The 26,214-nt window shown below is 43.9% G+C and overlaps 2 protein-coding genes across 2 annotated transcripts; both read right to left on the reverse strand.

Annotated features, from left to right (window-relative positions):
• Positions 1 to 9,179: 9,179 nt before the first annotated feature.
• ackr3a (atypical chemokine receptor 3a) lies at positions 9,180 to 14,790 on the reverse strand. Its single transcript, XM_047601791.1, has 2 exons — positions 14,590 to 14,790; positions 9,180 to 11,857 (listed from the first exon to the last, which is right to left on the reverse strand). Exon 2 carries the CDS (start codon positions 11,786 to 11,788, stop codon positions 10,652 to 10,654), a length of 1,137 nt encoding a protein of 378 aa, XP_047457747.1. The 5' UTR covers positions 11,789 to 11,857; positions 14,590 to 14,790; the 3' UTR covers positions 9,180 to 10,651.
• A 9,734-nt stretch (positions 14,791 to 24,524) lies between these two features.
• On the reverse strand, positions 24,525 to 25,990 carry LOC125017748 (ribosyldihydronicotinamide dehydrogenase [quinone]-like). The gene is made up of 6 exons (XM_047601217.1): positions 25,835 to 25,990; positions 25,544 to 25,708; positions 25,338 to 25,468; positions 25,136 to 25,249; positions 24,962 to 25,063; positions 24,525 to 24,871 (listed from the first exon to the last, which is right to left on the reverse strand). The coding sequence occupies exons 1-6, from the start codon at positions 25,836 to 25,838 to the stop codon at positions 24,572 to 24,574; spliced, it is 816 nt and encodes a 271-aa protein (XP_047457173.1). The 5' UTR covers positions 25,839 to 25,990; the 3' UTR covers positions 24,525 to 24,571.
• Positions 25,991 to 26,214: the final 224 nt, after the last annotated feature.

The raw sequence follows: 26,214 nt of genomic DNA on the forward strand, positions 1-26,214 counted from the left end.
GAAAGGAGTTTTTCAAACAAAAGAATTAAAACACAGGTCCTCAACAGGGGGTACGTGACCCCGAGGGGATCCACAGAGGTACTGCAGGGGGGTCACAAAATCTTTGGATGATCAGACATTTATATATATATAAACATGAATCCAACATATTTCAGTAAAGGGATAAATGGAGGAGGAAGTTGTTACGTTAAAACACTGAAGACCTCTGAATTAAAGCATTTTTCTCCCTTTGATCATTTTCCTTGTCTTCATTTTTGTTAAGGGGCTTTCCACTGAAGTCACTCCTATTATGGTCTTTTGATACTTTGCGTGTTACTACAGTAAGCTCATTTGTACCAGTGAGGATCCAACAGTTTGAGTCGGTGGGGCGACATCCTGCCAAAGAAAGCAGCAAGGTTGTTTCTCCATGCTGAATAAATCTTTATCCTGCACTAATGCTGATGTTATCCTCTCTCTTGGCTAAAAACAAGTGAGTTCAGGAGCATTATTGGAAAATGCGCTCACGTCGGGAAAACCGAACTGATTCGCCACATGTCTGCCAAAACTTAATAGCATGGCCTCCATTCTGACAAGTAGTGCTAATTACGGCATTAGCTGTTTTAGCTGTTTCTCCAGCAACACCACTTTGCAAATTGGACAGTAAAATGGCCACAGCTGTGACAACAATGCAAATAACACTGGCCATTGATACACGGGGGGGGAGACTCAAAACCACAGCGGGGGGTGTAAAGGGGACAGAAGAGGACAAACCCTGAGTTCAGCTTCTGAAAATCTATTCATAACCGAGTGCCAAGGGGGAAACACAATCCACTGCGTGTTTTCATTTGGTCAATTGTGTGGGTGAATACTGAGATTTGGTGTCACCCTGGGCGTGTCGACTCTCGGGCTCTCAGGCCTCTCCACCCTAAACCACCCTCGCCCCCACCCGGAAACTACAACTTCCTCCCCCATTCATCTCGCTCTAATTTTGTTTTATTTCTCAGGAGCTGTTTCACAAACTCATTTGTCAAGCCACATAAAAGTTTATTGAGCCCTGTGAAACCGAGCTAAGGAAAACAGCGGCGAGGAAACGCTCCTTTTCATACAGGGAGAAGGATTACTGAAACAGCAATCGGTTTGGCTTTTGGAGTTTATTCTGTCGAGGCCAACTGCGGCAATCCTATGCAGCGGTGAAACGCAGAGGTTTCAGTTTCTGAATCAAGGTTGATCTCCACTTGAGACAGTTAATTTTAGTTCGTCATGTTTGTGTGGGTGTGTATACGAAAGCTGATTACGAATTCCTTCTAAGCGCAGCAGGGTGCGTGGCATAAATCACGGGCTGCTCGAGCCAGAGGCAACCTGCAACCAAAACAACATAATGGGGGAAGAGTTGAGTGAGTTCCAGCAAAGCGGTGGAAGAAGTTTCAGTCCTGCGGGGGCAGTGGCTGGGTTGTTGCGAAGGATGACGAGCACCTCTTGTTTCAGTCAAGACACTCCGAGGTGGTTGTTGAATGACACACAGACATTCATTTTCACCTCGGGGTGTGAGTTTTGTGTGTGTGTCAGCGACGGTGGGAGAAACTGCCCGCAACCCGACACCCAGCGGGGTCGATCCATCCCGCCAGCTAGACAAAAAGGGAAAAAAAGGAACAGATAGGGAAAAGAGACAGAGATGTTTTCCTTTGCACGGTGGTGACAGACAGACATAAACATGTCACAAGTGACAATAATTGCTGAAAAAACAATCTTTTCGCAAAATGATATATATACGTTGAACACTGCGAATTCCTAGCGGCTCCAGCTCGGTTCTGTTTTTGGTGCTACTCAGCTTTGCCGACACATGTTGCAGCTTTCTGCTTCTGCTGTTTCTTGGAGACAGTCACAAAAGTATGCGGAACAATTATAAATGAATGGCTTTGCTCCTTGAGCTTTTATCTTACTGCGCAAAGGAAATTGTTTTTTTAGTGCGCTGCAAAAAAACAGCATTGCTAGAAAGAAGCAAAATATCCCTTTTTCAATCAAATCATCTTGTATTAAGAAAAAAATCTACCACAAGCACAAAGTTCTTGTCTCTAAACAAAATATAAGATGTATTTCTTTGATACAAGGATTCCTTGCTTTCTCAAAATTCTTTTTTTGCAGCGTGGAGTTTTCACATCGACTTTTTTTTCGCTCTTTTCACGTTTGATTTTTTTTTGTGTTGCTCGTGGAAAAATCGGCTGCAGTTTGTTACCAGACACAAGCCGTTGGCTCATTTCAGAGTTGCATGTAGGGCAATGCCACCAGAGCATGCAGGGCCTCTGCTTTGGTGGTGCATAGACGGAGAACGACGCCAAAAGATATACAAACGTGGAACCATAAATCGCCCTAAATGGGTTCAGATGGAGAAATAATAATAGCAGCTTACGTACAAAACTCAACTTGGAAAACACATTCACTGCATATATATGTATCATACTTTCTAGGAAACTCTCAGTTTGTGTCTCGACCTTTTTGCATTTGTCTCAACTGAAACTCTGTCAGCACCTTTGACAAAACCCTTCACGAAGAGAGTGCATGCTCACCCCACGACCCTGTAATGGAATCTGCAGGCTCTATAGACAATGACCATTTTCTATATTGTGAAATTACAATTATCAATACCAATCATGATCTGCTCCCTAACCCACGCAGGATTTTGCAGAGAAAATACCAAGTTGGGGATATCGCTTTACATGGAGTATGTTTGAGAATTCAGGTGTTCTAATAACATTTAATAATTTCCAGGCAAAACTCAAATAAGTAGAAATACATCTTTGGCAACACACCCCAGAGCTTTATGTATTTTTTTTTGTTCTGGGTTTGGCACATGTTCAAATAACGCATTTCATCTCGGCTCAGAGTGTTTTAATGGGAATATCAGAATGCATCGCTATTGTGTGCTTTATTACGTGTAGGGAAAAAGCTGGTTATGATACTTTTGGGGGGTTTCCATGTATTCGTTGCGAATTTTGCACATAAGAGTGACACAGTCCTTGTTTTTAATATACTCTGGCGAGCCAGCAATGCCCCCTCCAACTCCCCCCCAAGACAAAAACATATGCCATCATAATGCAAAGATCCACAGTCTGTTTTTCAGGAAAATTCCACGATTGTGGGAGGACTAAAGAAAAAACAAGAAAGAACAAAAGACGAGGCAACTGTAAGTTTATGAAGCTCATTAAACTGGGGCTCTGGTGCTTGTGATGTGATGTTGACTCGACGCGGACGCCCTGCTTTTGTCTGAAAAAACAGGCGTGTTTATTCAGTGGAATGCCAGAGCCTGACCCCAGACAGGGACCAAAGGACGACGTTTGCCTGGTAAAACATAATCACAGACAAAACATCACGCAAAGCCAAAAAGTCTGCAGCACTTTCTTTTTTTTTTCCACTTTTTTTTTTTTTTTTGTCACTTGAGGCACATAAATTCTCACGTTTCATTTTAGCTGTCACTGTTAACACACGCTGTCGGGCGAGATGAAGGCATGTCAAGACCTTGATTCAGTCACTGTGTCTGAGGAACCAAAATAAGCTTCCATTATCTGCAGGCAGGCTCAAAGTGCTGTAGGTAAGACATTCATTATCCATCTGGGCTAAACAGTTGATTTGACAGAGTGAAAGGCTGTGATAAACTGTGTTGTGAAGGAAGGTTTCTTTAGTGCATGTTGCGTATCTTTGGGTGTAGCGTGAGTTATACTAAATTCCCATTAAAACTAGGCACGCGAAACATTTAATTTGAAGAAGACAGATTTGTTAAATAAACAAGGGTTGACTAAAAGTAACATCGTATTTTCAAATTATATAATCATTCTCCTCCTTGCTCCAAACACATTAGTGGGAGCTCATAAAATATACAGCAGATACGTGTATAATAACATCCAAATGGCTTGTATGGATTTGTGTGCCTCCTTAAACCGTAAAGCAGCTGCCTCCTCAGCTCTGGCACGTCTCAGAAGTTTTATTGTCGACCCTGACAAGAGCGTGCTGCCGAGATGACTGAGTGGCGGTTGAACTTAAAGTAGCACATCAGACTGAACTCCTATAGCCGACAGGATGGTGGATGAATTGGGTGATGTGTAAACACCGGATCCATAGCTTGGGCACGGAGTGCGGTATAAATCAACCGCCTCCCCCTCCCCAAATATCAAACCTTCAGGATCATGCGTGTCCCTCCTATACAGTTACATTTGTGGGTCTGGAAGAGATTAAAGCCTTCACACTGACAACAAGACACAGGATGGTTTATGAGGGGTTGAACGTCAGGCACGGAGCGGTGGGCAACAAGAGAGAACATTGCATCCCATTATTCAGAGAAGATTATTTTGGAACACTGTTTGATCTGTGTTTGGTCCATAAATTAATATCAGGAGTTATAGTCAGGCAATCTATCTATGCGGGCAACCACGGCTGGTCGTTTGTGCTTTTGGGCCCCCCTATTACGATAATACATAGCAGTACTCTTTTTGGATTTGCCGTTTGTAATACTCCTGAAGAAACACACACAGTCCCCTCTCAGATCTGTCCTCGGCAGCTGCATTTAGATTATTTGAACAATAAAGTTTGAAATCCCTGCAGTACACAAGCTGTCCAGCGTCAAACAGAAGATCTACTACTAGGTGGTCGCGCAGATATTTCTCTTAGAAATAGAAGGAGACGAAAACATAACTGAAAGGAGTGTCTTTGCTTCTCCTTTGTGCAGCTACTAGTGTCTCATCAAGGTGATTAAGTGTCATCGGCTCCAGAAATACAACCTCTGATTTAGCTCGAGTTTTTTTTGGCCGTCCAGATAGTTTGATATTTATTGCTTCACACCTACTAAGAGGCACCAAAAATATAACCTCGAATACTCTAAGAGCAATAAATAATTGGATTTAAAACATACCCCAGTGGGATATGTTTTACAGAGAGTGTCCCAGTTAAATCTGGATAATAGATTGAACCGAATGCATCCCTGCTGAATGAAAGCTGGTTGACTTCCATTGTGTCGGTTTGGAGGCAGAAATATTCCCTTCAGGTATCTCAGATCTCAGATAAAACCCAAACAATGCATGGCTCGATACCAAGAATTTAGATTGAACTGGCCGATACAAGTCGCACAAGCTAAAGCCCTTTTCAGTTTTTTCTCCTTGTCTGAAGCAGAAAACACAAAGACAACCGCGCACCTGCTTGTTAAGACTCTTGCCGTGTTGCCAAACAACATGACCTCCGACTTCACTTATCCCCGATAATCTGTTAACACATCCCAGCTCACACAACGAATCTCCCTCAAATGAATGTCGTCAACAAAGGTTAAATAGTCCGTGACTTTTTAAATCGACTTGCGTTGGTGCTGCTTCATCTATAATTGACTCTAATGGTCTTTTAACTCCCCTTCAGATTGAACATCTGTTTGACATCTTATCCTCCTTTCGCGTTGGTAGTGAAATCACAGCTTTCAAACCTAACACTATCTCATGACTCGCTTTATGTTCACACTAAAAAAAAAAAAAAAAAAAACTCCCTCTGCTCTGAGCGCAGGCAGCTGCTGCTTTCCGCTTCTGCTTCATTAATAATTCAGAACCCTTTATTCACCATAAGTCCTCAAGTGAAACTCCTGCCACGCCGAGCAAAGCAAACCGAGACTTGATTGGGACGTGGGTCTATTCTAAATGCCTGGAAATGATACGGAAATAATGTTAGAGTCCCAAACGCCTGCGGTGTTTGTGCAGATATGCTGCAATATGCAAAAGGTGCACTGAGCAGTGCGTTCCTCCTGCAGACATTCAAATTCCAGCTGCCCTAAATTAATCTCTACCTCCGATCCTCCTCTCTATTTCATAATTCATTAATGCTATCTCTTCCGAGTGTGACATAGAGACTCTCCTAGTGCTATAAAAACACTTCTTCAGCAGACTGCATCTCTAGCCCATTACCTATGCTTATTAAATCAAATGAAAGCCGCTGGTCGCCCATTAAGAATGTGCTGTAACTCACGCACGCGGCAAGACAAACAAGGGCTTCGGTATCTGATTTCAAAACACGCCGCTTCACAAATCTTATCAGTTTTGCTGTAAATCTTTCCTTTGGGGTGGGAAGCATCACACAAATCAATGCTTTTATGCACAGTGACAACAGAAAACTCCACTTACAGTAAGAAAGTCAAGTTTTATAAGTGTAGTGTTAAGAGGGCAGTCTTCTTAATGTATCCTCCTGTTTTTTTTTTTTTTTGTTGTTTTTTAGCGTAGAGCACCTTCCCAGTGATATGTTTGATGTGATGCAGATGCAACTTATCAGAGGAGCAGAGGAGAATCAAAAGAAAATCGTAATTGGCAGACTGTGAAGGGAAGCACGGCACTTCAAAGCTAGAAGTACATTCCAAGTAAAACGTAGGCTGTTCAGTTGCTGTGCAGCAGTGTGCTTTAAACTCCGTTCACCCCTGACAACCTTGCCTCGTGAGAAAATGGTTATACAACTAATTTGCAAGAGCAAATATGTTTGAAAGGGATGTTATTTTGTTGGATTATATTTGGTGCTGAAATAGCGGGGATGTTTTTTTTATAAGTCACAAATAAGATGTCAAGAGACAACATTATTCCAAAAAAAAGAACCCAGTGAACTAATTTAGACTAAGGAATGATTGTGGTTTAGTACATAAACATTTTTTTTATTGACTGGAAACAAGGAGTTAATTGGTATTAAACCAAAACCAATGTTTTATTGACCTTGACCCACGTGCTAGAATCAAACCTGCCCCCCTCCCCGCAGTCTTCTCCTCACAAAATCAGTTCATAAATGCAGCAGTACATTAGTTGCACTGATCAATATCGCTACGCACAGGAGCACAAAGGATGTTCCAGTCAAAAGAATATGGGCACATAGATTTGTCTGAGCCGTGTCTGGAAAAGCACAGAACAAAGTGGGCAACTGCACACAGGGCCCCGCTCTCTGGAGCCCCATCAGGTTCACTGTGTGATGTATTGATTAACAGAGTGGGGTTTAAAGTGGCCTTCGATGGATTTTACATAAATGTGTTTCATGTAATCTATAAATACATAACTGTAATCGTCTTCAGTAATACTGCAAAGAGTGTTAGAGGAGTGCAATGTCATATGCAGAAGGCGGAGGACTGTAAAAGCCCTTTCTCAGGGAGGTGTTGTGTTTCCACTTAACTTCTAGTATCATTAATATTTCAGTTGATATGCTTACATAGTGTGGGCTCCTAAATACATTTTGGACGGGCTGCACGCTGATTTATGGGCTACAGCTCTTTGCCCGGAATCTGTTTGCGGTGATCATTTGTCATCAAGAAACGCAGAAGAATCTACAGTTTTTCGTTTCGTTCACTGCGCGTGAGCGCAAGTGGTAGTTAGTAGTAGTTCACTGACCTGGAAGGAGCCATCAGCAGGTTGCAACATCAGGAAGAAACCGACAGGGTTCAGGTCAGACGAGTTGATCTCGTGTCGGGGAAATCCTTCACTTGAGAGGGGAGATGGGGAGGCCTTGGTTGAGGCAGAGTGACCACCACACACTGTGCGTGCTACAAGATCAAGGCGTTGCGCAGAGAAGAGGGAAGCCAGAGGGGTATCATTAGCAGCTCACTCACCGAGTTTGACCTTCTGACACCCCGGCACAGCTGCCTTATCGGTCTGGCCTCGCTGCTCCTCTGCTCGGCAGAGAAGAGCACGGGGCTGCCCTCTGCTCGCCAAAGCAAACCTTTGACATAATTTGTTCGCAAGACTGTAGTGTCTCAAGGGTGTGAATAGAAAGAAAAGAAAAGACCCTGAAAATATTTAGGCAAGAGGCGAGGATTATTTTAAGATGCCAGAAATAGAATGCATCAAACAGAAAATAGACTGCAGCCTATCTGCTCTGATCAGGCATAACATTATGACCACCTTCACAACAGAATGTTGTTGATGGGGGCCTTTGGGTCCTATGGGTTGAGGACTGAGAATTGTCTATCGATCAGACTTGTTCTAGTTCTTGTTTTTTTGAGTTGTTCCTAGCACATTTTTGTGTTTGCTCACTTTGAGGACATACTGCGACTGAAAGAGCAATAAAAATAACACCATATATCATTTCCTCAGGATAGGAGGGAACACTGGAAGGAGATGTGCCAATGCTCCTCTCCTCAGGCAAAAAGGAGAGTTGATCTTGGCAGATGTGGATTAACCACATCCCTCTGGTGGGGTATAAAGTTGTCGTTCTTGGCCGTCAACATGGTCTTTCTCGTTGAGCTCATCACCACCGCATGGGAGGAGGTGGCAGATGATGGGAGGAAAAAAAATACTGAAGTATTTACATTTTGCAGAAGAGAGGACAGTTTGGCGTGCATCCTGGCGATAACGGACAGGAAGTTTGTACCACAGAAGAGTGTGACTAAGTACTGATGACTCTTCTCAGCAATTCAGGAAGCACGCTTGAGGTCGATCTTCCATAGAGAATATGAAAAATCAGCGTGGCCACAGTGAGGTCACCCATCGGTTTGTGGACTGCTGGTTGGAGTTTGGCATTCGGTTACAGACATCTTGGGGTTTTGTAGGAGCAGAAAATGACCATAATTAAACGAGAGCCAAGAATAAGGGGAAAATATGAGTCAAAACCATGACACCAGGCATGTTAATCGAGTCAGACACAAACCCAAACCTCTCTTTGAGGCCTGATGTCTTCTTCTTAATTATGGAATTATTTTTCAAAATAACTACAAGCACATTGAAGATGTGAATAATGACCTGTGGGGGGAAAAAAAATCTTCCGGACTTAGTATGTCATTGCAGAAGTGTAGCCAGGCATTTATTTATCTATTTGGAAAGGAACCAAGCAACCGTCAATGGTACTGCACTTTAAGGCACTTCCCCAATGACTTCGCTTTTAAAAGCACAGTCATCCTTGGCTATTTTGGTATTTAGCAATACTTGGAAAATATGCATTCTCTTTTACAATAAAACATCTCCATGTTTCATAACTAAACCATGACCCGACTACAGTAGTGCACGCATCACACGACAGCTGGGATGCAAAAAAAGTGACACTGACTTGTTTTAACTTGTGCTTCAGATTGGATCGAAAGTCAGACTGAACGGCAAAAGCTTTTCCGATAAGAAATCCAACAAAGCCTGTCCATAAAAAAAGCAGTATTTTAAGGGATCTGGAAGAGGTAAGAATTATATTGACAAAAGAAAAAGAAATCACGGAGGCAAAAACATTTTCTCGGTATTTAATATATAACAAAACACATGTTACACATCACAATGTCAAAGGAATGCCTCTGTTCTTGCAGACACATGTCCGTGTCTCCGCACTGTTCCAATTGCAACATGACATCTTTTCAGTGTAAAAGCTTGCATGTGTAACCAATCACGTGACAGCACATCAAAACAATACTTTGCTTCCTACAACAGACAGTGAGTAAACTGTACAACTTGATATTTATGGCGCGTTTTTACATCATCACTTTGTGTCAAGCTTTGGCTCGCTTGCATACAAACACACACACACACACACACACACACACACACACACACACACACACACACACACACAAACACGGGCACGCTCACATACACAACTCTTAAGTAATGCAGTGATGTTCTTGTTATTTGGTCTCTAATAAACAGTTGGGTGTTGCACGCCACAGCTGCTGCATACATGAGATGAGTAAAGCTATTCATTCATGTTATTTGGTCATAAAGTTGTAGCTGTCTGTGGCTTGAGTGCTAATGCAGCAGGATTAATACCACATGGACATGTGCATCCCGCACTGCAAGCATGCAAGATATAATATATAGTGACAGCACAGTATACTCAATAGGCAAGAATATAGTGAGGAGCTACATGGATCTCCTCTTTAAGCTCAGTAGTCCCAGCTGAAGCCTCCAGACAATGTTGGAAAGAAGAAGAACCGACACTAAGCTAACCTAATTAGCAGCTTCTGTCGCTTCGTATTTCGTTTACAGACACCAGAGTGGTATTGAGGGGACAAAATCCTAAAAAATATTAATATATATTCTTCTAAGCGTTTAACGTCCTTAGTCGCATGGGCCAACTCAAACCCAATTTATTTCATTTGTCTGAAGGGTTCAGCTTACGTGACATGAGGTTATGATTAAAAATGAGACAGCAGGACTAAAACAGTGAGCCAGTCAGTGACTCAACTAAAAAGATGAGGCAGCAACGTATGAAGTGGAGCACTGAGCAGACATCAGTGTGTGAAGACTTTGCATTGCAACATGAAGGAGGCAAAACAGTTTAAATGTATATAAATACAACTAGGTACAAAAAAAAAATTAACAATATTACTCAATAAACATTGCACAGCAAGCACAACAGACACGCACATACAATACGATCCTACATATGCAGCACAGCCAATGATTTCACACATTTACGGCCACTGTTTTTTACAACCACAGTGATGAAAAAGTAACATGATTTGTGTATCAGCTGTAGTGATGAACCTGCGTTCTAAGTGCTTTTCCATCAGTCCACCAGAGTTGACATTTTGAAGTCTTCAAGCTTTTCTTTGACTAGAAATGTCAGTAAAAAAAGGACGCTGGATTGTCTTTTCCTTTCCTTCTCATTGTCATCTAGTGACAAACGCAATGCTGATAGTGGACAGGACAAATTATAACACATGTTTGCACTGCATTCAGCTCTGTAACAGTTTTTGGAACTTTCACATCTGCGGCGGGTTTTCTACGGCCACGGCAGAGTATTCGGCCTCGGAGATGTTGGAGGCCTCGATGAGACGTGCCAAGCCCGTCCTGGTCGAGTATTTGAAAATGAAGGCCTTCATGAGGTCGTAGCGGTAGTTCCTGTTGATGAAGTTGTAGAGGATGGGGTTGAAACAGCAGTGGAGCAAGGACAGGCACTGGGTGAGGTGCAATGCCACGTAGATCACGTTCTCCAGGCCACAGGTCAGCGGCACCAGGCCCAGCTGCGAGAGGGCATCGGCCAGGAGGACGCTGTGGTATGGCCCCCAACAGGCCAGGAAAACCACAATGTAGGCCAGAATGACCCTGCGGCTGACACGTCGCTCCTGCTCTATTGGGGACGACGCCAAGGCAGAGGAGGGGGTGCGGGTGAAAGCTCTGGCAAGCAGGGCGTAAAAGAATGCAATGACGGGGAAGGGGAGGACAAAGCCCAGCAGGATGAAGCTCAGCTGCACTCCCACCATCCACTCCCTGGAGTTGTCGTCTGGGTACACGGGCCTGCACAGGGTGATGTCCCCGTGTGTCGACTTCACAGTGCGCAGGAAGTAGGTGTCCGGCAGGGAAGCCACCAAAGCCAAGAGCCACACGCCCACACATGCGCACCGGCGGACGAACTTCCTGCGCGGGCCTCCCTCGTCTCCGTGCCGAGTGACGCTGATGTAGCGGTCCACGCTCATGCAGGCGAGGAAGAAGATGCTGCCGAAGAGGTTGACGGAGAACATCAGGTGGGTGAGCTTGCAGGCGACCTCGCCGAACGGCCAGTGGCCGTGCTGGGCCAGCGAGCTCACCCACACGGGCAGGGTCACGCACACGCACAGGTCGGCGACCGCCAGGTGCGCGATGTACATGTGCGTCTCGTGGCGAGGGGTGGAGTCTCTCTGCGCCCGAATGTTCACCCAAAGGACCAGGGCGTTGGCGGCCAGGCCAATGATGAAGATGAACGTGTAGAGGACGCACATGGAGTACAGTAGGGCGTTGCGGTTGAATGCCGTGGCGCACAACATCGTGTCAACGCTTGTGATGTTGGTGAATGTTTCAGATAAGTTCAATTCCCTCAACGACTCCCACAGGTCCTCCAGCTCACTGGTACTCAGACTCATTTTTCAGCACTGGGAGTGGACCACAGATCACTGCGGGGTAACAGACACCACCTCTGACTGGGATAGATCCTGTAAAAACACGACATTAAGTTATTATTTCTTATAACACACATTTATCTTGATAAAGAGCCAACGGCTGAACGCTAGCACGTTTTCATGAAACCATGTATCCTACTTAAAAGGCAATTTTCCGTCACATAAAGCAAGACTTATTTTGCTCATGTGGACTCCATGAGCTAATAAAACATAAACCCACTTGTGGTATGCCACCATATCCTAAAAAATCTTAATGTGGTTAACTTGTTAAAACACGGCTTTCATGAGTTAATAGAGGCTCCTTGTTATCGTGTCACAAACTGTGGAGCTCTCTCTGATTGATGTGTAGTCAGGGAACAGTACAATAAATGTTTACATTAGCTCCACTAGCATGGACTGCAGATTAGACATGAGGAAGTGGGATCGAGAAGTACAAACAGGGTGTATTTCCGGAGCGTTCCGGGCATTCCAAGATAAAGCACTGGTCAGGGTGGGAAACCTGATACTGCTTTAAAGACGTTTTTCTCTTTGCACGGTTGTTATTGTTTAACAAAAATGAATCCCATGTTTCTTTCCTGCTCATAAGGCAGGAGAAGAGAGGGCAAGAGATCAGCTGTCACCACCCAGATGATCAAAGAAATATCTGCACGTAACTTCAGCTACGTCATTTCACAACATCTGAATCTTATAACGCAGGAACACATGGACACAATCTCAAATGTAGGATGCTTATATGCAATGAGCAAAGCAACTTAAAAAAAAAAAAACTACAAAAAGTTGTCGTCTAGAGCACCTCGACATGCCAATAACCTGGACTGATTCTTTGCCACTGAAATGTTCACCCCTGAATGGCCTGCATTCACGAGTTTCGCTGTGATGTCTCTCTCAGCAAACTGTCAGGCCGCCACAGTGTGAAAGATCAGAGGTTAAAGGTGACAGATCTAAACCAGAACGTGAGTGGCTTGACCCCGCGGCCGCCCCTGTCTGACTTGCGCGCCAGCGGAGTGAATTGTGTGCGAAGAGCAGCGGGAAGCTTGACGCCTGCAAAACAGTCCAGCCGCGGTTAAAGTGAGGGTCGCCGACCACTGCGTGACACAGCACGCCGGAGAGCAGTGAAATGTGACCGTGTCAGACATCTGTCTGTGTGGGAGGCCGGTGCTGTGCATGGGATAATTGGCACAAAGGCACAGGGGATGATGAAAGAAAAGGCAAGGTGAAAATAAGTAGATACAAGCACACCTGGAACGTATTAAGACGTGCAGCTGTGTAGTTATGGTTACGTCTGACTTTGGCATTTGCATTCGGTTTATTTGTGTATTTCCATTTCAGACCACTTTGTATCTCCAGTGCTACAATTTCAAGGGCAGATATTGCAACTTGCAGCACCTAACAGTGTCATTTTAATAACTGTGACTGTGGTGGGAATGGAAGAAAATGCGACAAATGACAGAGAAAAACTGCTTCACTGAAACATTTTTGTACGGTTTTTGTCTCAATATCATTAAGTCCAATCCTGTTTGTTTGATACACTAGATTAGCCAAAAACAGACAGCTGCATGATGTCTATCTGTTAAATTGCTCTGTGTACTTCTTCATATTCTGCAAGCAGGACTCACACAGTGGACTCATTTACAGATTTTTCCGTGTTTTTTTTTCCGCTTGCAGGAGATCAAATTTCTTCCACTGCTGCTGATAACGCAGTTTAAAGATGAGTAAAGCTATTCATTCAGACACCGCATATTCAATTTTACTTTCAATTATTTTTGAAACACCAGGGAGTGCCATTCATTGTAATGGAGGGATTTTCTAAGCAGAGATAATCCCCAACAATGGTTTCTGTCTAATTCCCTTATATTATATGGAAAATACCTGTAGGTGCCAGGTAGCCCCACGGGCTTCAAGCTAATTAACCTTTTAACACCCTCACAAGATAAGACAGACAGCACATGAGGCACATCTCTCTCCTCCCTGTCTCTGTGTTCCCTCTTCGCTGAACTCCCGTTCTCCCTTTTCATCCCGCAAGCATCCAGTTACAAATCAGTCGAAAACGTCTTTTGTCCCTCAATACACAGACAATAAAAGCGATCGAAGGGCATTTTTTTTCATGTGCTAATGCGGCCGACAAGAATAGTGCAGGTGCAGCGCGTTTTTTTGTTCTTGTCAGAAGTTTCTCCTGTCAGTTTCTGTAGGCAGGCTTTAGGTTTTGGGATAAGATCTTTGCCTTTTAGGACAGGACATAATGTTAACAGCAAAAGTGTTGCTTTATGCGTCATTACGCACAAACACCGAAGCCAGCAGCGGATCCCAGGCAGCTGCTGACGGCAGACACATACAATATGTCATTGTTGTCATTGTTGATTTCTATCAGCATGGAAACAAACTTCTCTTATCAGGCTTGAGCTTGAGCTATACAGAAGCCCGACTCCGGACTTGAACGGGGAGGCAAATAAATAGCGCGTGTCGAGTTGGAAAGATGGAAAGCAATGACTGTAAAGTTTTTGAAGTGTTACTCCTTGAACTGTTTCTGCTGTAACCACTCTTTAAACATTACTCCGCGTATTTCTAACTCGAAATGCGCATTTATCTTAATCTAAGAACTGGTTAAACTGCAATGCCTCATAATAACAAAGAACCTTTATATATGTTTTAAAAAAAATAAGAAGTGAAAAACGCATGTCGACAACCCAGTGGGGGTTCAAAGAGCTGTTTAAAAGCGGAAGAACAAAACTTTCTCTGTCCCACAACAGCTCCTGTAAGCAGCTTACCTTGTTGTCGTTTTCCCCTGCTCCCTCTGAAATCCTCCGAGAACAGATTTGTCTGCGATTGAGTTGGATGTCGAAGGATAACTTTGAGTCCACAGAAGCGCTTCCCTCCGCCTCCTTGAATGAATGTGAGCCTGTTTCTCTCTCTGCACTTGCTGATACTCTCAAAAGCTACGCCTCCAAGGCTGGTCCTAACAGCGGAGCGTATTGACATGGCATCACCTCAGGCGTTCAATAAACAGCAAGCGGCAAGCCCAGCCAGTTTCGGCCAAGACGAGAAGGGGGGGAGGAAAAGAGAAGAAAACAAATTTCCTCTTCCAAATGCACCAAAACATTGCGTGCTGCGTTTTCCTAAATCCTATATCTTCATGCATGTCTTTGCATGACAGGTTTACTTTTGTCCTCGGCGTGGCCAACAGTGAAGGGAAATCTGATATTCTGGGCTCCTAATGCGTTCGATTTGGGGGCAAATTGTTTCATACATAATTTAATAAAAGTTTCCCTGCAACGTTCAGCGTTGGATTGTGCGTTAACCCTTTCGTTGCTGGCGTGCAGGTCTTTGCATATTCTTTGTGTTGCGTGTAGATTATGCCTTACAATAATACAGCATACTGTGCAAAACAAGGATATCTACATGTTTAGAAGATGAACACATTTTTTTTTTTAATTTTCTACAATATTAAATTTAAGAGAACATGATTCAGATTGAAACTGCACATCCCACATCAGTGTTTTATGTCATGATGACGCCCTATCATTCCTGTTTACATCATAACAGTTATTATGTGTAAGAGATGTAAGATGTAAGAACTCTTTTTTTTGAAAGAGATTTGCATTCTATCTTTCGTCTAAAGCATTTTGTGTGAGTTTTTACTTCCTGCGTAATAATGCCAACAGTATAGTATAGTATAGTGTAGTATAGTAAATATGTAGTAACCATAAGATGCACTACACACATTAAATGAAACTGCTGGGGCCAGTCCTTGTGGTCGTTGGGGTGAGCGCCCCACCCCAACTACCTCAATATGAAACCAAAGTTTCAGACATCCACTAAACCACATCTGGTGTCTGCTGCTTCCACCCAAAAACCAACAGACGGGTTCAACCCAACATTTAGTCAAACGGAGGTAACTGAAAACACCCTCTGAATAACCGACAATACCAAAATCCGTGGTTCATTACGTAGAATATTTTTGAACATGGTGCAGTTTCTCTTATTTTGAGTCGTTTTGAAGAGGATGACCAAATTCAGCAGCGCGGTGCTCGTCCTCCAACTGTGAACTTCAGCTGCGGGAGTTTCATTGTCTTACTCTTTGGAAGCAGCACAAAGCAGCCTGGGAGGCTCGTGTGTTTACTGAGAGCTCACCTGCAACTCTGGTGGCCTCACAGCTGCTTTCACCGGGGCAATTACCCTCAAGTTCAATACAAAGGCAGGATGACAAAAAAAGAAGCAGAATCTGAGGAAATTATTTGAGATATGCACCGACAAGAAGGCGTTTGCTTTCCCAAATCACAATGGTACACTTTGATCGGGCTCAGAGGCAAATAATCCGTTTGATGTGAAGTTTAATAAGGAAAGTATTGACTCAACCAGTGTACAGGGTGTCCAGCGTGTTTCCGTATGAAAGCGATATCGTTGATTCGTACAGGTCAGCCAGCTAAAGTTTGTTATGACTGTATGGCTTGTATTCAGTGATGAAATACAAGCAGCGGGTCAGTCTGACCTCATTAAAAGAGCAAAGCAGAGAAGTCGGTTTCAATGAGGCTTTAAAGAGAGCTGCCACTACGCACGCATACCCATTGTCCTCCATATCAGGAGCATCAGGGGGGATTTGTAAGCCTTTCTGATAAGCATCCGTAGCCCTGTAGACTGCTGCCAGCCTCTGTTCTACAGTCCTCATTCACAGGGAGCCCGGAGTGGGAACAGCAGGGGTGTGTGGGTGGTTGTGTGTGGCGTTGCTTGAGAAAGTACCATATACTTAAAAAAAAAAAGTTCTCAATGGGAACCCAATTAGCATAGGATTCAGTGGGATTACTTTATTTGTAAAAGCCCAAGAACATCGAGCAAGTAAAAGCAAATTGTCCACTTGCGCTAAAATCAGTGTAATGCGTATGTGTGCACGTAACAGTTCAGATAAAACCAGTACACTAACTGCACGGCACCAGATAACAGCGTTAAATTCCATCTGGTTAATATTATCTAGAACCAAATATTTTCCTCTGAATTCTGGCTGAGACCAAAGTCTGGAGGAAAAAAAAAAGATGTTGGTCTCATGAACTTAAGAGTAAGAACCATGACTCAGAGCAAGTGGTAATATTTATCTGGATCTGTAAATGTGTAAAAATGTGCCTGTTTACGAAAAAAAAAGAAAAGTATGGCTTATGGCTCATCTTGTTTCTGCTGCCCTCAAGTGGCCTGTCATCCACCCCCTCAGCTTTAATAACTGTATGATTAAACCCCAAAACTGGATTTAACCTAGCCTATGCTACGCCCAGTGGAAGACTGACAGTTCAGATGTTGCTCTGGCTTGGTCTCTCCTCTTTCCTAACCACTTTCTTGTTTTTGATTTTTCTCCAATCAGAATTGAGGTTTCTCCCTTCTTTTTCCAACATTATCTGTGTATCTGTCTCCAGAAAGACTTATTATTTCCAGTTATTCACGCACATGTTGGGCTACGTATCTTCCAGAAGTATATCAGACAATGCCAAGTTCACCCAAACAGAATAAACGAAACAATCAGTTAGATAAGGGGATAAGGAGGATCGAGGAGATAAGAGTTGGAAAAGGGTTGGCGTCAAGAAGAGGGAAACATGGCTGTAAGCAGGGAGGTGGCGCGGGTGAGAAAAGTTAAGGCAAACAGGGGAAGAAAGATTGTAAGTTATTCCAATTGCCCACCGCTTCTATTGTAGTCTAGGCCTGCGTCATGGTGGTGGGTCTGAGAGACAGAGTCTATTTTCGTGCAAATATCCATTCAGAGGGTCTCTCTCAAACGCTTTCTCAACCACATTGTTACCAGTCGACCTCCCCTCCTGCTCTGAGGCTCCCTCATGCATTTTCCTACTTTCTCACATTCCCCTCATCCACCTCTCTAACCTCACTCGTTTTTCACTTAATTACTTATTCATTTACAATTATCCGACGAGGTTCTGTGTGAGTGAAGCTGAAAGCCGTGCGGACGGAGAGGATAAAGCTTGTCAGGGAGTGTGTGAACATGATGGAGACCACTGGACCCTTTTGAAACAATCCAAAGCACAAAAGATTGGCAGCCATTTGTTAAATTGGACACTGACTTGGGTGTTCGAGCCAGGTTTTTTTTTTTGTTGGTTTTCCCTTTTGCCGCTGTTGAAATTCTTAAGGGTTGTGATGAGGTGATCGTTTGTGTCTGTCAGAGATCTGTTCGTGCAGGTGTGTGTTTGGCAGAAAGTGTGCGTCCCTGTCTGGAAATGTAGCAATCAAGGCATTCCTCACGTTGACAGGGTGTCCCCTGCACCAGACGCCGAAAGTGAGTGAAACCCGAGAACCGCTCAGATGTCAAACAGGCGAAAAAATGAAAATATACCAAGAGCCTTTGTGTAAAACAGGTATGTGAAACAGATTCTTAAACTTGCACTGACTTTTTGACCACATGGTTTTAAAAGAAAACGGTGCGAACATTCGGTAAGCTTTGGCAATAAAAAGGTCAATATCGTATGAGATCCTAGCTACATGGTGACTGTAGCCTACAAACCCATTTTTTGCTATTTTATGCTAAGGGAAATATCAGCTTCTAAATGCTCCATGGTGCACACCAGCTGTTTGCTAACGGCGTACATATGCTATAGAGTATTTTCATTGGGGTTTTTAAAGTTAAGGACAAAACAATTAAGTGAAATATACTAAAACACCAAAAATCTAAGGGGGAACTGCAGTGGGAGGTGATAACTCTCTGTGGATTTATCACTGCCAGGTTTGTTTATATTACTTGGAGCAAACTGATCCATTTTTAAACAGGACCTTTTCCAAAGAGTAGCTTTGCATAATGCACAGTTTTAAATTCAAGATCTCAGATAAATCTGTGCGTGAAGTGTTAGAACCCAAATTCATTCAGGAATATGAGCGGAGGCAGCACTAATATCTATGGCTCATAGTAAAGTAGGACATCCTCTGCTTTGCTAAACATTAGACTTCACCTTCCTATTGCAATGCATGTTGTATTCTCCGTATGCTGGAGTAACACGAATGGCTGAAATACTGCTTGAGTAGGCTGCAAGAACGAACATATACAGTTACCAGGAAGACCACAGTTTGGCTCTGTAGCTATGCTGTGACTTCAGCCGACGATGAAGTAATCAGAGAGAAACTAGAAAAAAACTTTTCTTGGAACCGAGTCGCTGAGCAGCCTGAACCTTGATCTTCTGGGACACAGAGACGAGTTTGACATACATTTACCTCACTTAATAAAACTTTACAACTTTATGAGCGTCTCGCATTGTTAGGAAAGTCTCCGTAAATATGAGAGGACTGCAGAGCTTTTTTATCGCGTGTCTCGTGCTTTCTCTTCTCTTCTCTCTTGCGTCAGTGAATCTATCAGTGCTTTCATGCTAAGCTGTTGACTGTGAGCGCCAGCACCTCGTACAGTCCATTGACTCTGTCTATCAACTCTGTATGGACTCAAACAAAAAGCAAGATCTGCTTTCCACAAGCCTTACTTTGTTCGCCCACACCCTTTCTCCGCTTTTGCACACACACACACACCAAATCACTCGTGTTCATAAAGATGAGCCAGGTCAGTGGGATCATGCAGAAGATGGGTAAAAGCTTTGCCCCCAAGGGAGTGAGCGTCCACTATGGATGAGCGAATGACAGAATCTGTCCACAGGAGAAGGTGTCTTTCTCTCTGTGTACCCTCGGGCCTGCGGCTCTAATCTAGTAATCCTATCCTGACAATCCCGACGTGTGCATTACAGCACGTTGCTTTTCCTTACTGCTGACACAGAGTTCACAGATACGGTGGGTAACTTTCACCCCTATTGTCCTGTCACGCTGAATGAAAAATGGACCGTCAGAGCTGCTGGAATGCGGCGGTGTTTTGGGGAAGCCTGCAGCAGTAGCTTCTCCAGCCATATTACCTGCAGGTGTCGTTCTAGGATGCGGCCGCTCCCGAGAGCCTCAGCGCTGACGCACTGTCACGACGCAGCCTTACGCTACAACCCGGGATCAAGATCAAGGTCACGGTTTAATTCGAGCTCTGAACTTTCAAATTGCGCCAACAGAGTGGGCCGACATAAACAAAGTGACATTTCAATTGCAAACACAGAATGTCAAGTTTTATACGAGCGTGACATGTAAGGGAAACCCAAACACTGTGGGCTCGGCTGGATGTAAACACAACCCCCCGCACTCAAACAAGTTGATGGAATAAATAATGTAGATAAACATGCTTGTAGAATGAACTCTGACTCATTTAAATGGAAGAAAAAAAAAAGATCGAAATGGCGATGCACTGTATATATAACGTCCTTTTAAAAATGACCCCGAAACACTAAGTGATAGATCGAAATCGCAACAGCGCCATGCGACGGAAAATTACCTCAAGCCATTTTTTTCTCCCCCTTCGTCCCAGGTGGTTCCCATTCATGATTTCCAAACCAATCGCATGCATGCACTGCAGGGGGATTACGGCCAGGATGTGGCAGCCCAGGCAGCATCTGGAGTTGAGCCCTGAGTGCCCACAGCTCCAAGTGAGAGGCACTAGAGTTCCCATTCATCTAGTCTTTCTTCACAGTCTCATCTATAACTCGAGTGTATTTACACAGACAGAAAAAAAAAAAACATACAAGGGCATTTGTTTCTCTCATTGTTTTCATGGATGTGTGGCAGTCGGAGGAAGACCCAAAGGAAATATGTGAAACACAAAGCAGAAAGAATATAGAATCTGTTAAAAACTGAAAAAAAAGTGAGGGGTCAAAAGTGAATCAAGGGATCTAACGGGGGTGAGGGGCAGGATGTGCTGTGTCTGTTTCTCCCATCACTGTGGAGCTTGTGGCGGAGATAGCGGAGATCTGCTTCTCATTACAATATAGAAAAGGGATTTGAAGAGGAGCGTAATGGCTGACTGGAGTCTTAACCCCGTCACTCAGATGCAGCAAACCACCAAAAGCCTTCCACGAACCTCCCATCTCAACCCTTTGTAAATAAGAAACAGCTTCGGTGCCTCACATCAACCTCCCAGTACCAGGCACTCTATACATCAGATCCTGAACAGAAGCCAATAGCCTCATGTCCATCCATTCATCAAAAGCGTGAAGGCAGGCCTTCCGTGGAAGTCTTTCAAAGTTGCAAAGTGCAGACTTGCCTGGGCCCTATCACTGCCGAGCGAAGCGCCTGTCAGGGGCTTCATTTTGTGAAAGCATATGCGATAAGCTGAAGTCCAATCCCCTGAGAAATGGTCCCGCTGGGCGAACGCTGAAATCCCCAGCGATGTGAAAAGATGTGTGAGAGGTCCCATTGTGGTAAAAGTTTCCTGTGCATTTTCACATCGGTGAGAGGAGAAGACCAACACAAAAGAAGGACGGAGATGAGGACAAATTGAACAGGGGGATGAAAGACACGTCCTGCAGAGGTTCATGAAAAGAGGAAGGAGGTAGTGTTTGTTATTATTTTTCACCCGTGTTTTCCCCTCCTTTTTTGGACTTTGTCTTGGCTCTATTTGTGGTCATGTTCCTCCGCAGCTGTTGTACTTTGCTCTTTTTATATCTTTTCTAACCAGCTGTTCAAGCCATGATCCCAAGCTCGGGGCTTTGAGAGGGTTATCCTTGACGCAAACATGCTTGTGAACTCATGCAACCAAATTTATGAGAAAATAAAGCCGTAAAAAATTTTGATTTCTTATCATGCTTAAGGCAGGTGAACCTGAAGTATATCTTGTATATGTGAAGAAGCTTTTTGTTGCACTACCGATCTCAGGATTTTCCTCTTGCACAACACAGTGGGAGCCAATCTACATTCTGTAAGAAAGACTTGATTTAAGAGGCTACTGTGATTGGTGCAGGTCTGGGGATGATTGTGCTCAGATGTCAGACTGAATTCCTCAGTTCGGTAATGATGTGGAACATACAATGGACACTCTGTCATACGAAGGTAAAAGGGGTCCTTTTGGAAAGTTTAAGCATAAAAGGTAACGGCGGCGGTAGTTCTTCATTACAAACCTTTCCTGCTGCCAATCTTAATATAACGGCCCCCGAACGGTGCCCCACTCTCCCCATGTATGTGCACACATGGATTCACTCACTCACACAACACGGGGGCAAAGTTCGACAAGCCGAGTTTTTTTCTGTTGAAGTATAATTGATTGGATTTTAATGTAAGCCGTGAAAGAGTGAGAGGATGAATGATATAAATAATTCCTCCCATTTCTCAGCCGACCTGTTTTCCTCCTGCACTTCCACATTTCTCTTCCTTTGTCTCCCGCCCTGTTTGTTGTGGGTCACCGTGTTTAATGGCTGTCCCGTTGTTAACCCCGTGACATCTGCTCCAAACACAGGGTCCGATTTATGGCCTAATCAAAACACTCAAAAGTCAGCAAAGAACAATCAGTCACATCTGGCTAGCAGCGACTTAGAGACGTAGGCTCTATGAAGTATGATATATATTTGTTTCATATTTACATTACGACTTAGTCTCAACTCTCCAAGAGATTAGCCTGATAAATTGGGAAAGCACAAAGACGGGTAACATAAGAACATACTAATAGTGAACACCTCTACAGCTCATTAATTAATAATAAAAAAAAAGTTAAATCTCTTTATCCTGTGGGAACTTTTGCTTGGGAACTTGTGAAAACTCAAACATCTCAGACACACAATCCCCTTATAACCACAGGCCATGTAATTATTACTCTTGTTTTTTTTATGCCATAAATAAATGATTTGCTATGTGCCCTTTACATGGGTTATGGAGGACCAAGCTACGGTCTCATGTTTCATGTTATTTTCTTCTATCAGAATTTAAACTTCACAATTTGATTATTTGGTTTGAAGACAATGAATGACGCTCGTACCAAATCTACCCACGCTACTGATTTTTATCTGTTGCCTGTATTTTTCATCTAAAACTGTTCTTTAAAAATAATCCAATATGAACATTTGATTTATAGAGTTGTTTGTTTTTTTCTTTTCTTTTAATAAATACGTGCCTCTGAGCTTCAAGTGAGGCTGGACTGGTTTTTCCGGAGACACTTGTCCATGCCGGCCGTGTAAGACGGTGCCCACTTCCTCCCATTGAACTGCACTAAAAATGTCCTTCCCCGCAGCGAGTGTGGGAGAACTGGTATTGACAATGGCGGAGCAGGAGGGACACCATATCAGATAGTGTGTGTATAACTCTTACATACATAAACACACTATCCTCAAAAACCAAGCAATTCTAAGGCTCTAGCTTTCTATCTGGGACCGTGATCTCTACGGACAATACTCCCGTCAAACCTTGTGGCGCCAAAATATACAGTTAATGTCACTTTGTACATTCACAAGAGTTAATTTAACCGTGCTATCATCTATGACTCACTGCGGCAAGAGGCTCAAGTCTTACATTACACAAATTAAATGTATGTGGTTGTTGTTTTTTTTTGACAAGAAAATTAGGACATGATCCAAAAACCTTCTCGTCACTGAGACAGGTGATTATGAGACTGGACCTGACTCAACATAAGCAAACACACGGTGACCTTGTGAAACCTCAGCTGTGAAACACGCTCACCATCGAGTTCCTACATGTCACAAGCTGCGGTCTGGACATCAGAGTACAAGGCCATTTCCTTAAGTGTGCCTCGCCCCCTCCACCCCCACCGTCCCCCCCGTCTCATTTCCTCCATACCCAAACAAAAGCTGCTTCTCTGGGAAAAGCGCTCAGCCACTCATGTTTCTTTGCAGAGACCAATCCTGCATGCACGCAGACTCTTTACTTACCGGCATGTCTGTTTACAAGGTGCAGAACACTTTGGCTTCAACCGGACGGCATGTGGAACTAATGATTTCTTCAAGATAACCGGCCCAAAGCGGAGTGCTCGTAACAGACGTTGGCTCGGTGCACCCAAACATTCAAGTCAGACCTGATTGGCGAGAGATAAATTCGCAAGCTCTGCAAGGTGAGCGGTGTTCATCCAGCTTTGATCGGTCTGTTGGAAAAGGAGTGTATTCACATGATGGCTTCAATTGTCAGGCAGTGTTTAGCATGTTCTCAATGGACTTCAAGTGGTCCCCAGAGAACTGGGTGGGGTGTAGGAAAAAGATGGTAACAATGTCGCATCCTGATGACCAGCGTTCATTTGTACACTTAAATGTACCACGTACAATGTTAAGGGTTTAAGATATGGATTTCCATTTGCACAATCCACTACACTTATTTGGTGTTAAGATCACATTCAGTGGGTTTGTGTTGCCACCAATGGTGACTGAAAACATGAGACTTTAGTGGGGAAAAAAAAAAGTAGCAAGTCCAAACAGCTCTGATGTAGTTTCAGCCAACCACATTGGTTTCTGCAAAGATATTGTAGATGGCACCATACTGTCAGGGTAGACAGGGTCCCTGCTGAATATACCGAGAATGAGATTACCGCAAGGCCAGCAATTTACCTCACACAGATCCCAATGTAAAATGGGCAGGGAGCCAACACAACCCAGTATGCAACCTTCCTAAATCTGCATGAGTTGGACATGCATCAATGCATGCGTCCACTTATTCTCGCCTCAGTCTATTTGCCACTTGCCTCAACCATAGGAACCGTCCCATGAGACATCTCTGCTCAAGTTCTCTCATTTAAACCTCTCATCGGATGGGTGTATGCAACTTGAGAAACCTTGGAAAATCATGTAATATTTCCACTTTTCTGGAAAACCCCAAATGTTTAACATTTATACAAACAATGAGCCGCACCCAGCAAAAAAGCAAAACAGGAAAATCTGTATGAATCTGCATTTATTCACACAAATGAAGACAACCATGTGTTCAGACCCCAGCTTTCATCTGGTTATTTGGCGGCAGCGGCTTGCCCAGGTGGATCCCCACCGCCAGGCCAAACTCGTTGCTGGCATGTTTCTCATGGAACTCGGGCCTCAGCTGGAAACCCTTCTCGCCGTCGAAGCAGTCCAGGGGAGTAAAGGAGAGCGGCTCCTCCGCCAGAAGGCCCTGCAGCCGCGTACGCCAGCCCTCCAGCATGGTGTTGCGGGCCTCCGACGGCACGTAACACGGAGCCCAGAAGATCTGAGGGGCCAGAACCTGGAAGCCACAGTAGTGCAGGATTCCATTCTGCAGAGGACATAGGCACAGGGTCAATTGATGTTCGCCGTTAATAGCCAATTTAATGCTTGGCTGAGGCAATTCAGAGTGGAACAATACCTGGAGTGGCCACAGTGTAACATTCATGTCTCCATTAATTCCATTGGCACTGAACATGGACTCATGAGAGCCAGTGGTGAAGGACAGCATGGCTTTCTTGTCCTAGGATAGTAAACTAAAATTAAATGACATCTCTCTATTTAAAAAAAAAAAAAAAGTTATTTGATCCTTTACCTTGAAGAGGCCCTGACTGTATCGCTTCTCATGTGAGTGGGCGAAGCCCAGCGTGAGCACCCTGTCTAACCAGCCCTTCATGATTGCAGGAACAGTGAACCAGTACATAGGGAACTGGGGATGGGGAAATGAGTTAAAAGCCAGCATTAACATCAAGGCCTCACAGCTCCACACAAACACATTACTGACATTTAACCTCTACCTGAAAGATGATAAGGTCAGCCTCAGTGAGTTTACACTGCTCTTCAGTAATGTCAGCAGATAGTTTCCCTTCCTCCCATGCCCGTTTGGTCTCTTTTGCGTAACAGAAATGTTCAGCATTTTCAACCTCTCCTGCAACCAAAAAGATAATATTTCAAGTCTAAAAAGCAGTCAGGAAGACATTTGTGGCTGTGGAGAGTTGCATACCAATTATGTCCTCAGCAGTAGCAGTGGCTTTAAACTTCATGGCATACAGGTCAGATACTTTTACAGTGCAGCCCTGAGTTGTTAAAGCTTCTACAGCAGCATCTTTTACTGCAGCATTGAAAGAGCCAGGACTTTGGTGGGCATACACAACCAGGACGTTCTTTGCTGTCAACAAGTACACAAATAAAGATTAAATTCAGACCAGGAACGTTCCAGCCAACTCATCGCAGTTTGACATAAACACTATTAAAACTTTCAACAATTACAAGGGCAAACACGGAGAACAATTACCCATCCTGACGCAAGTTGTCAACCGTGAATGATGAGCTTTACAAATAGCTGGTGCACTGATGGAAAAAGCTGCTCATCCTGCAGAAAGGACTCAATATGGTGTGGTGGTTTTTATGCGCCGTCCTGGCTCATTCAGGTGCTGCCAATCAGCAATCGAGATCATCAATCAGTCAGGCGGCACTGAGCGATTACCTTCCAGGACTCTCGTCAGCACATCTTTTAATGAAACTTGGACGCATATACAAATGGGAGTGGAATTAATGAACCTCTCGGAGTGAGCTGATAATTTGGCCGGCACACGTACCTTCTACTTCAGGATATTATGTGCATTTTCCCGTTTGAGCACGACCGGAAAGAGACAGGGCCTGCGTCTGTCCGTC

This window comes from Mugil cephalus, chromosome 12 (genome assembly GCF_022458985.1).
Source record: "Mugil cephalus isolate CIBA_MC_2020 chromosome 12, CIBA_Mcephalus_1.1, whole genome shotgun sequence".
Classification (NCBI taxonomy): Eukaryota; Metazoa; Chordata; class Actinopteri; order Mugiliformes; family Mugilidae; genus Mugil; species Mugil cephalus.